The 12,072-nt window shown below is 39.9% G+C and overlaps 1 protein-coding gene across 1 annotated transcript; it reads right to left on the bottom strand.

Moving 5' to 3' along the window:
- Nucleotides 1-1,532: 1,532 nt before the first annotated feature.
- Nucleotides 1,533-7,421, bottom strand: LOC147335467 (Fc receptor-like protein 5). The gene is made up of 13 exons (XM_086279411.1): nucleotides 7,348-7,421; nucleotides 6,835-6,867; nucleotides 6,038-6,307; nucleotides 5,669-5,938; nucleotides 5,011-5,283; nucleotides 4,119-4,385; nucleotides 3,397-3,696; nucleotides 2,987-3,244; nucleotides 2,518-2,766; nucleotides 2,236-2,343; nucleotides 2,073-2,135; nucleotides 1,863-1,913; nucleotides 1,533-1,790 (listed from the first exon to the last, which is right to left on the bottom strand). The coding sequence occupies exons 1-13, from the start codon at nucleotides 7,382-7,384 to the stop codon at nucleotides 1,699-1,701; spliced, it is 2,271 nt and encodes a 756-aa protein (XP_086135537.1). The 5' UTR covers nucleotides 7,385-7,421; the 3' UTR covers nucleotides 1,533-1,698.
- Between the last annotated feature and the right edge of the window lie 4,651 nt (nucleotides 7,422-12,072).

Below are 12,072 nucleotides of genomic sequence, written 5' to 3'. Positions count from 1 at the left end.
TGATTGCATCACCACTAGACAACATTGCAATTGGTCAGATGTGTTTAAAAGCATCCGAAACATCAGAAAAATTGAACTTGATCTGAAAAAATGAAAGCCCCTAAGTCGCTGGATGCAAAATAATTTTCTCTCTCTCTCTTTTTAACAATGTAAGAGTGTTGAGTTATTATACTGAATCACTCACAAACACTTAAAATAGAAACACTGACACAAGCTTTGCATTTAACTGTCATTAATAACTTTCACAAAGTGTAAAAACAAAGTTGCATCAAAGTTTGAATGAAATTGTTTCCATACTGTTTATTTGTATTTAAACATTACACTGAAAACAACAATAAACTAGCAGAGCCCCATTTTCAACAATATATTTTAGATGTTTAGCAGTAATGTGCTACCCCAGTACACGCTAGAAAGCCTTTTAGTCTGGATGTTATTAGTATGTATGCAATAAGAGAGGAAGGCCAAAAAATGCCTTCAGTTCACTGATAGTTTTACAAAAGCAGAAACACTTAAACAGATGTTAAGAGGTCGAGTCACAATCATTGTTTTGTATACAAAATCTTCTCCTTTTCACTCAAAGTGACTTTAAATACAAAAAATAAAAACAGCTAAAGAGCTGCTGTTAAAACTTCCATAAGGAGACATCATTTCAAGGAAATAAACGTATTGTATTGGTGATTAGACCCTGATGGCCCATCACAGCAGAACAGAACAGGACCTCCTGGAGTCTAGATGCTGGTGGCGGAGATGAAGATGGAGGCTTGGATGGAGCCTGAGTAACATGGGTAAGGCGGAGATGGAGCTGGGTTGCACGAGGGCAAATGTAAGGGAGAATAACACATGAGCAGTGAGGTTTAAAGACTGTGGAATGAAGGCTGATTGCCCTGAACAGACTGGCAGAAAGATGATTGGACAACACCAGTGATGTCACATTGAGCTTGACAACATGGGAAAGTGGAAGTGATGTAAAACAGACACTGTTTTGGCTTCCCTTCACTGGCTTCCTGTTAAATCCAGAATTGAATTCAAAATCCTGCTCCTCACATACAAGGTCTTAAATAATCAGGCCCCATCTTATCTTAATGACCTTGTAGTACCATATCACCCTATTAGAGCACTTCGCTCTCGCTCTGCAGGCCTACTTGTTGTTCCTAGAGTATTTAAAAGTAGAATGGGAGGCAGAGCCTTCAGTTTTCAGGCCCCTCTTCTGTGGAACCAGCTTCCAGTTTGGATTCGGGAGACAGACACTATCTCTACTTTTAAGATTAGGCTTAAAACTTTCCTTTTTGCTAAAGCATATAGTTAGGGCTGGACCAGGTGACCCTGGATCCTCCCTTAGTTATGCTGCAATAGATGTAGGCTGCCGGGGGATTCCCATGATGCATTGAGTTTTTCCTTTCCAGTCACCTTTCTCACTCACTATGTATTAATAGACCTCTCTGCATTGAATCATATCTGTTATTAACCTCTGTCTCTCTTCCACAGCATGTCTTTATCCTGTTTTCCTTCTCTCACCCCAACCGGTCGCAGCAGATGGCCGCCCCTCAATGGATTGGATTGACATTATTGTAGTCAGAGGTCTGCTCTGCGTTGCCTTGTTGACATGATCAAATGAAAGCATTTCAAAACAAACACCACCATATGTCCACAAATGCATTTATTATCAGTGAGAATAATTACCAATATATATTTTGCATTTCAAATCTCACATTTTGTGCACTCACTTGTCTTGTTAATGACTCTGAGCTGAATCACTGATGTGACATTGATGTAATCACCTTCTGCTGGACCTGAAATAATAATTTTAATCACTTTCATGTATAATCATCCAGTTTCTATATTAATGAAAGTGTATACTTTACCATTTTCAGTGTTTTCACATCTTCTGACTGTCTCATAGACAGAACGAACACCTGCAGGTCAGAGAAAATCAGTCACCTCATGTCTGTGATACTAATTTAAACACAAATATTCTTGCAAATAACATTTATATGAAAAGCTGCAGCAGATGTAATAAGTACAGTCTTGTTGCAAATAGGATCAGAATATTTGGAACTACGTGAAAAACTAACCATGAAGAAGAGAGGATGGTTGCTGCTGACCATCCTGATTGAGCGTCTGCTCATTAGCAGTACCTTATTAAAAATGTAGGGGAAAAAAGACATTTGAACCTCATGATGCATTTGCGTCTTTGAATGATAAAGAGTTTGTAGTAAGTAAAGGAAAAGGTCTCACTGTTGGTTCTTCTGCAGCGATACAACAAGAGCAGGAGAATAATAATGAGAGCGACTCCACAAACCAGTCCAACAATCAACCACACAGGAGACGAAGAGCTGTCAGCTCCTGACACAGTTACAATAAACAATAATTAATTATTGATAAATTATAATTATATAAATAAATACTTTTATGAAATGGAGCAAGGTGACTGCGAGACTTAAATCAGACAATCTAATGTTCATTCTCAGTCATCAGACGTGTTTAGAAAACTCCATCAAATGTTTTGATCCTGCTCACCTTTAACTGACATCCAGCTCTGTGCTGACTCTCTTCCTGAGTACTGACACTTGTAGAAACCTTCATCAGACTTTGACACTGCAGAGATCTTCAGCTCCCCTCGGGGATCATTTTCAATAAGTTTGTCATTGTGATAGAAAAACACATTGGAAAGTATTTGTTGTGTTCTCAAACTGCAGCTCAGACTAACAGAAGCTCCCTCAGTCACAGGATGAACAGGACTCACCAGGATAGGACCATTACCATCATCTGTGACACAATCACACACAATTGTTTCTGTCACATCAGCTGGTGCACACTTTGAGAAAGAGCTGACAGACAATACAAATGTACAAATGCTTTTCATCATGAAGATCTGATCTTGTATTTTTCTCCAGATAAAATGACTTCACATACAGCAAAGCTGGGACAAATGTTCATGTGACGTCTAAATCATTCAGATCCAAGAAGTAAATGTATAATAACATACTCTGTACAGTGATGTTGACTGCACTGCTGAACTCTCCTGATCCAGACTCACACCAGTACACTGCAGTATCTGACTTTGATGTGTTGATGTCACATGTGGATCCAGTCATTCTCCTACAGTCAGAGAGTCGGCCGTCCTCAGAGAACTTCCTCACTCTCCACTCAGTGAAGTTTCCCTCACAGGTCAGTGAGACAGAGTCAGAGGTGAAGTGTTGCACTCTGTCAGGACTCACTGTGAGAGACGCTGCTGAATGAACATCTGGAAACAACATGCAGTGAAGAGACAAAACTCACAGATGTTAGGATTAAAATATGAAACAGATATTGATGAGCTCAGTCTTGTTGAAAACATCTTGAATAAAAGTTACAACATAATCTCACTTCATTGAAAGGACAGAGAATCAAACTGACCTGCAGACCAGACAAACTTTGGCTGACTGTGATCAGTGTGATACTCTGGGTCTCCTCTTCCAGCTCTGCACACATATCCTGCTGTGTGTGTCTGTCCATGAATGATGTAGGAGTCCTGTGCAGTCCCACTGCCATCAGGTAGCAGCTCATAACTGGAGGATTTCTCTGATAGATCAGGAACAGCTTTATACCAGTAGAAGCTCCATCCTGCAGACGGATGTTCAACCTCACAGTTCAGAGTTACTGAGGCTCCAGGACTCAGCCATGATGGAGACACAGTGAGGACAGGACGGGGTTCATCTGTTCAACAAAGATTTTCTCTCAATGTTTCGTCTCTTAACTCTGAATTCAATGTCACTAAAATGTTGACTCACAAATATTTATGATGAACTTTAAGAGTGAGACTATCTAAACATGTCAAATATCTCAACATGTACTAATAAAAACACATTTTTATTTTAGAACATAAATTTGAATGAATCCAACAAATTTAAAGACCTGGGTGGAAAAAAGTGATTCATGTTCTAAAACCTCAATGGTGAAGCTCATTTGATCAACAATATAATATGTTATAAATTCTGTGATTACCTAGTTCAAATGCTGTAATTAATTTGAAGCATAACTGAGTTTATTGATCAGTGATCAAAATGTACTGGGTTTTTTGTATTTATATTTTTTATGTATCAAATTTGTGTCAAAATAATCTGGATGAAAGATCTTACATGACACAGTCAGTGTGATGATATCACTCCACTCTGAGAAGAAATAGTCCCTTCTGCCCCGGCAGCTGTATCCTCCACTGTCAGACTCAGTAGCTCTGATGATTCTGTATTCATTGGATGTTGGAGGTGTGTTTAACTTGGCTGCTCTCCATTCATACGCCCACTGAGCTCCTTCACCTCCCTGAATCTCACATCTGACAGTGACTGTCTCACCGCTGTATATCTGAGGCCAGGATGGCTGCAGGGTCACAGTGGGCTTACTGGGAACTGTTCACAGAAAAATATCCAGTTAGACACAAATACAAACATAAAAACTCTGCTGTTTATAACATGAAAGTAAAGTGAGAAAAAAAATAGCGGATTCACAGTTTAAAGACTGAACAACAAAACAAAGTCATAACATTTCATAGCTTTCAAACTGTAACACAACATTTTTAGTAAAACGTACAAGTATTTACTTGTACAGTTATCATCTTTTATTGATATTCCTGAGTTGTATTGATATCCATTTCACAAAGACGTCAAAATCAGTGTGGTAAAAAAAACAAATATAAAACTTTTGATTGTTAAAGTTTTTTGTCTTCAATCTAGAAAAAACACAAAGAAAGCCTGCAGCCACTGGCATATAAATATCCTGTTGCTAATGTATTTTTTATAGTTGATAGTAAAGGTTTTTTTGTAAAGATCCAATAAATTGATGAAAGGCTTGTAATGATTTTTTTCTCTGATAACCAGATGGGCTCTTTCAGAGTGCACACTTTGTCACAATGAAACTAAAGTTCTTCTATTTTCTCATTTCCACCTCTCCAAGTCAGAAAACAAACCGAAGAACAGCACAGATCACATAACTTGATCTGTCTCAGTCTGGTAGAAATAAAATAATTAGACTCACGAGTTTCTGTAACTGTGACGTCACTGCTGTCCTCTGTGTAGTAAACTGGATCTCCTCTCCCTCCTCTGCAGTGGTACAGACCTCCTTGTGAGACACTAATAACTCTGTTTGCTTCATTTCCTCTCATGAGCTGAGCTTTAGAAGAGACTGAATCACGTCTGAACCAGTCAAACTTCCAGCCAGCAGAGCCCTCCACAGAGCAGCTCAGTGTCACACTGCCCCCTGCTGGTATGATTGAACTTTGTGCTGTCAGTGTGGCTCTGGGTTTACTTGCTGTTGATGTTACAGGAAAAAGTTAAACAGATTGTTACTTGATTATTAAAGAAGAAAAATGTTACAGTAATGAAAAAAATCACTAGATAATATAGTTACTAGAATCAAATATGAAACAATTATTCTGCAAATAATGAATACAGACTATTTGCCAACTGGAAAAATAAATAGATAAAAAATCAAAATGAATAGGCCAGCATCCAATAAAACGAGGCTATATTGTAGTCTGCAGTTCATTAAAGTCATTAGGTGAAAAACAATGTGTGTGTTGGTTGTGACTAGGGCTAACCCACCCCTAGTTGTGACATCAGACTCTTTGACTAAAACCTGAAACCTCTGAGGATTTAATAAAACAGATAATATGAATGAAAGATCTTCAACTTACTTGAAACTGTCAGTGTGACTGAATCACTCCACTCTGTTTCATGCTGTGAACTTTTCATTCTGCCCTTACAGCGATAGTTTCCACTGTTGGATGATGAAGCAGAAATAATCCTGTATTCATTTTGATTTGGAGGTTTTATGGTGCTGTTTGTTTCCCACTCATAATCCCACTCAGTGTCTCCTCCATGGATCTCACATCTGACAGTGATCGTCTCTCCTCTGTATATCTCAGACCAGTTTGGATACAGAGTCACAACAGGTCTGATTGGGACTGTTAATGTTCAAGAAAGTACAATAAAAACACGTGAATGTCAAAAGGTTCAGTTACCGTTAGATGTAGTGCTTTGTGGGAAGTTACATTTAAACTCACCAGTTGTGTCAATCCTGACTGGCTGGCTCCACTCTAAGTAGTAAGCTTCTCTTCCTCCTGTGCACCAGTAGAGTCCTCCCTGTGAGACTCTGATTTGCTTATTTGATAGAAAAACTCCATCCTGTGGACTCAGAGGTTCACCATACTTCTTTTTGTACCAGTAGTATTTCCATCCAGATGATGATGATGGGTTCACAGAGCAGGTCAGGGTCACACTGCCCCCTACTGGAACAGCTGTGTTATCAGCTCTCAGTTTGGCCTTTGGTTTTGCTGCAGTTCAGTTTAAAATGAGAACATAAAAGTAAATGACTGAATCCAAACAATTTAAAGAGTTCAGCATGAAGCAAAACAAAAGAGTCGTGGTCAAAAGTCATGCTGGCATGATTTCGGTGTTTGCTGTCACAGTAGCCTTCACTTTCTCTCCTGTAATTCAAAGATCAAAAGTATAAAATTGCTGCTCTGAATGTTTGATGCAAACTTAAATAATGTGAATCATTCAATTCAACACACTGAAGCTCTACAGAGACTTTGGAGTGACGTGTTAGACAGCTTCTAATCAAAGGGGTATGAAGGTAACAAACTCTATGCTGAGCTCAGAGCAGCATATTTCATATTGGTGTTTCCTTTAATCTTTCATTTGTCATCTATGTGTACAGGGACAGAGATTAATAATAACTGATTATTGAATTATTATTAAATTATTGAACAGGGAGCAGGAGAAATATACTCTCCTTTTGGTAAATACAAGTAAAGAGCAACACATATGGTATAAATGGTAAGAAGAAACAATTTCTCACCTGCAGCATTTCCACGGAGGATTGTGCTGAGCACTAAAACAATGAATTAAATTACATCAGATATTAGACAACTGACAATCAGAAGGTGCAAAACAATCTTTGATCTCACAGAAGAAGTTATAAATTCCAGGCACAGCAAGAAATCTTACTGGATCTGAAAAAAAGCATTTCACACAATTAACCATGAAATATTAGTACTCATAAATACATTCGATTGGGACACTTCTTTTTTTGAACATTTGTTTTATTTGCTGATGACACACATATCGTGTACCCGGTTGTAAATTGCAGAAACCTTTGAACCAGATCACTTCAGAAATTAACAAAATAAAACATTGTTTGATCCATCCATCTTCCACAGGGCTGAACCATTGGGGCAGCAACCTAAGCAGAGGCTAGCTAATTTCACGTTTTAAGAATACACTGTTTATAGATAAAATGTAATTGTCACCGGTGAGAAACATTTTCCTTCATCACTGCCATTCAAACAGTAAAGGTGTGTATTGTACTCACAGAATAACCCCAGCAAACAGAGCAAAGAGTGCCCCATCCTCACGTCCAGGCCTGCACGCTGATCTGGATCTAATCGCAAAGGCTTCAACTTTGCCTTGATAAAGAGAAGCTGCACTTCATGTAGATAAGACCAGAGTTTATATTCAGCTCCTCCTTCTATCACCTCTCTGTGCTTCCTTCCCGTTTCCACCAACCTCAAACAGCTCCTGTAGCTTTGACCACAGCAGCTGCTTGACGTGTTCACATTTCCTGTCCACTGCAAACATTTACCTTGTTGCCCCCCTCTGAAAAACCATTACCGTAATTTGTAAATTAGTTGAAAAATACATTTTTAAATAATTAAAAAAGAGCCAAATGTAACAAATGCAATACAACTTTAAAGTCATATATGGTATTTATAATGTAATATTTGCTTTTAAACAAATCATTCAGAATGACTGAATCAGTAATGACTGATTGATCCTGCAGGTGTACTTCAAATAAGTTTTAGTTCTTCACAGATCTTCTCGTCTCTATTTCAGTGGTAAAGCTTTTCTAACTTATCAGAGCTCATAGGCATCTGATTTTCTCCTTTGGAGTCTGTATTCTCTTTAAACACCTTTTAATTAATTTGTTTTTCCTTTTGATTGTTTATCAGAGGAATTATGTTGAAATTCTTCTTTCAGTCTGCATAAAAACATGTTTATGCATTTTATTTGAGTCACAGCTCAAATATTCCCATGCAGTTCTATAATTAAAAGGCTCCTCTGACCTCAGAATAGATGTGTGAATGTTCTCACCCTGTGGTGCAATTATAGTTTTAAGTCTGGCCCCAGAAAAAGGAAATGACTCACTGTGCAGTTGAACTGAAGGTAAAGACCTGTATGTTTCACAAACTCAAATATGAAAGAGATTATTAAAATTTTCTTTTGTCGTACTTCCTGACTTCAGTGCTTATGTGGTAAATGACAGTGTGGCCTGGACAGATGTGATTGGGACACATTAGGCTAAAGGTTGAGGCTTCATTCTGCACTTTTACTGTCAGATCTCCAACCATGTGTTCTGGACTCTCTGGTAAAGACAGAACACTTTAGCCTGGCGTGGTCTTAAAGATTACTAAGTGGTCACTTATCCCATGTAAACTAACACCCATTTGGAACAATCCAGATATTTATCAGAAAACAAATAAAATGAAAAAGTAAGTTCTTCACGGTACGTTGCCTCTTCACCACTGACACTACTTCTTCTAGTGTAGCGTCAGCTACCGATGCGTACAGGACCGAGCGCCCTCTGCTGGCGGAACTTATACAACAGTAAAACTTACATTGCAGTGGCCTTACTAAAAGAAAATGTATCTGAGCATCAAATAAAATGGGGGGCTACTATTTTCATGTCTCTGTCTTTAACATAGTGCCACATTCTTTTTTTTTTTCAATCAGTGTTGAATAATAAGATTGTGGAATGCACGCCACACACATACACAGTTTGATGCTGAGAGATGTCACGTTTATTTCTGACTTTTATGAAACAGTTCACAGTCTAATCAGCACCGGTATCAGCTTTTTCAAGCAACCCTTCTCTCCTCTCACTAAAAAGGGAAAAGAGAACTGTTATCAGTCCAAGCATCACTAGCTGTGTTCTCACGGCACCGCTGCGTTGAGCTCACTGCACCACTCCTGCCCTGCAGCTGAGCCAGGGAAGACACCTCTGGAACATAGATGTTCTAACTTTCCAGAGTGCTTTCTTATAGAATAATAAAGAATTTCTCCAGAATAAATGTTGATCTTCTAAATTTCTGACATGCCATTCCCTCTCCAGCGTACAAGTTATCTGCTTTAAGGTACAGTGGTGCAAAAGTGGGTGCAAGTTCCCCCACTTAAAATGATGACAGAGGTCAGTAATTTGCACCAGAGGTACACTTCAACTGTGAGAGACAGAATGTGAAAAAAAAAATCCATGAATTCACATGGTAGGATTTGTAAAGAATTTATTCGTAAATCAGGGTGGAAAATAAGTATTTGGTCACCTCAAACAAGGAAAATCTCTGGCTCTCACAGACCTGTAACGTCTTCTGTAAGAAGCTTTTCTGTCCCCCACTCGTTACCTGTATGAATGGCACCTGTTTGAACTCATCATCTGTATAAAAGACACCTGTCCACAGCCTCAAACAGTCAGACTCCAAACTCCGCCATGGCCAAGACCAAAGAGCTTTCGAAGGACACCAGGAAAAGTATTGTAGACCTGCACCAGACTGGGAAGAGTGAATCTACAATAGGCAAGCAGCTTGGTGTGAAAAAATCAACTGTGGGAGCAATCATCAGAAAATGGAAGACATACAAGACCACTGATAATCTCCCTCCATCTGGGGCTCCACGCAAGATCTCATCCCGTGGGGTCAAAATGATCATGAGAACGGTGAGCAAAGATCCCAGAACCACACGGGGGGACCTGGTGAATGACCTGCAGAGAGCTGGGACCAAAGTAACAAAGGTCACCATCAGTAACACACTACAACGGCAGGGAATCAAATCCCGCAGTGCCAGACGTGTTCCGCTGCTGAAGCCAGTGCATGTCCAGGCCCGTCTGAAGTTTGCCAGAGAGCACATGGATGATACAGCAGAGGATTGGGAGAATGTCATGTGGTCAGATGAAACCAAAGTAGAACTTTTTGGTATAAACTCAACTCGTCGTGTTTGGAGGAAGAAGAATACTGAGTTGCATCCCAAGAACACCATACCTACTGTGAAGCATGGGGGTGGAAACATCATGCTATGGGGCTGTTTTTCTGCCAAGGGGACAGGACGACTGATCCGTGTTAAGGACAGAATGAATGGGGCCATGTATCGTGAGATTTTGAGCCAAAACCTCCTTCCATCAGTGAGAACTTTGAAGATGAAACGAGGCTGGGTCTTCCAACATGACAATGATCCAAAACACACCGCCCGGGCAACAAAGGAGTGGCTCCGTAAGAAGCATTTGAAAGTCCTGGAGTGGCCTAGCCAGTCTCCAGACCTCAACCCCATAGAAAATCTGTGGCGGGAGTTGAAAGTCCGTGTTGCTCGGCGACAGCCCCAAAACATCACTGCTCTCGAGAAGATCTGCATGGAGGAATGGGCCAAAATACCAGCTACTGTGTGTGCAAACCTGGTAAAGACCTATAGTAAACGTTTGACCTCTGTTATTGCCAACAAAGGTTATGTTACAAAGTATTGAGTTGTATTTTTGTTATTGACTAAATACTTATTTTCCACCCTGATTTACGAATAAATTCTTTACAAATCCTACCATGTGAATTCATGGATTTTTTTTCACATTCTGTCTCTCACAGTTGAAGTGTACCTCTGGTGCAAATTACTGACCTCTGTCATCATTTTAGGTGGGGGAACTTGCACAATCGGTGGCTGACTAAATACTTTTTTGCCCCACTGTACGTGTTTGAGTATTATACTAGGGAATCAAGTACTTTTGATTTGAGGCTCTGTTTTTCAGGGGACCTACAGGATTCAGAGCTGTGCGTAGTGACCATGTAACACTAGATAATCAACTGCTGTGTGAGTAGAGTTTTGGTAGCTGTTCTGGACTGTATCGCCATATGGCAGCGGTCCCCAACCCCCGGGCCTCGGACCGGTACCGGTCCGTGAGTCGTTTGGTACCGGGCCTCAAGAGTTGAGGCTCAGGTGTGAAATGTATGGTTTTCAGGGTTTTTATCGGTTTTCAGCGTTATTTTGTTATCGTTTTGATCGTTAACTCGGTTTTCCTGGGTCTTTTCACGTGTGTTATGAATAAATCTTATTTTTTTCGGTACCGGTACTAGTTTTATTTTGTTGTATTTATCCGCGACACATTAAAAGGCTGGTCCACGAAAATATCGTCGGGCATAAACCGGTCCGTGGCGCAAAAAAGGTTGGAGACCGCTGCCATATGGTACTGAAGAAGGTAACAGGGAAGTAAATCCTGCTCCAATCAGGTCTCATCTTATCTTAATGACCTTGTAGTACCATATCACCCTATTAGAGCACTTCGCTCTCGCTCTGCAGGCCTACTTGTTGTTCCTAGAGTATTTAAAAGTAGAAAGAGAGGAAGAGCCTTCAGTTTTCAGGCCCCTCTTCTGTGGAACCAGCTTCCAGTTTGGATTCGGGAGACAGACACTATCTCTACTTTTAAGATTAGGCTTAAAACTTTCCTTTTTGCTAAAGCATATAGTTAGGGCTGGACCAGGTGACCCTGAATCCTCCCTTAGTTATGCTGCAATAGACATAGGCTGCCGGGGGATTCCCATGATGCATTGAGTTTTTCATTTCCAGTCACCTTTCTCACTCACTATGTATTAACAGACCTCTCTGCATTGAATCATATCTGTTATTAACCTCTGTCTCTCTTCCACAGCATGTCTTTATCTCGTCTTCCTTCTCTCACCCCAACCAGTCGCAGCAGATGGCCGCCCCTCCCTGAGCCTTATTCTGCCAGAGGTTTCTTCCTGTTAAAAGGGAGTTTTTCCTTCCCACTGTCGCCAAAGTGCTTGCTCATAGGGGGTCATATGATTTTTGGGTTTTTTCTCTGTGTGTATTATTGTAGGGTGTACCTTACAATGTAAAGCCCATTGAGGCGACTGTTGTTTTGAGTTGGTGCTATATAAATAAAATTGAATTGAATTAATTATGTCCTTAAATTTCTTTACAGCACTTTCAGAAAGACTGTAATGGAACATATTCCCCACTGCTGTGTAATCAGTTATTCTAAATGTAC

Source organism: Aulonocara sp. 'chitande type north' Nkhata Bay, linkage group LG3 (assembly GCF_057382095.1).
Source record: "Aulonocara sp. 'chitande type north' Nkhata Bay isolate Kocher_YH1m ecotype deep benthic linkage group LG3, A_spYH_male_GT1.1, whole genome shotgun sequence".
Classification (NCBI taxonomy): domain Eukaryota; kingdom Metazoa; phylum Chordata; class Actinopteri; order Cichliformes; family Cichlidae; genus Aulonocara; species Aulonocara sp. 'chitande type north' Nkhata Bay.
This window is presented reverse-complemented; position numbering and strand designations above follow the sequence as displayed.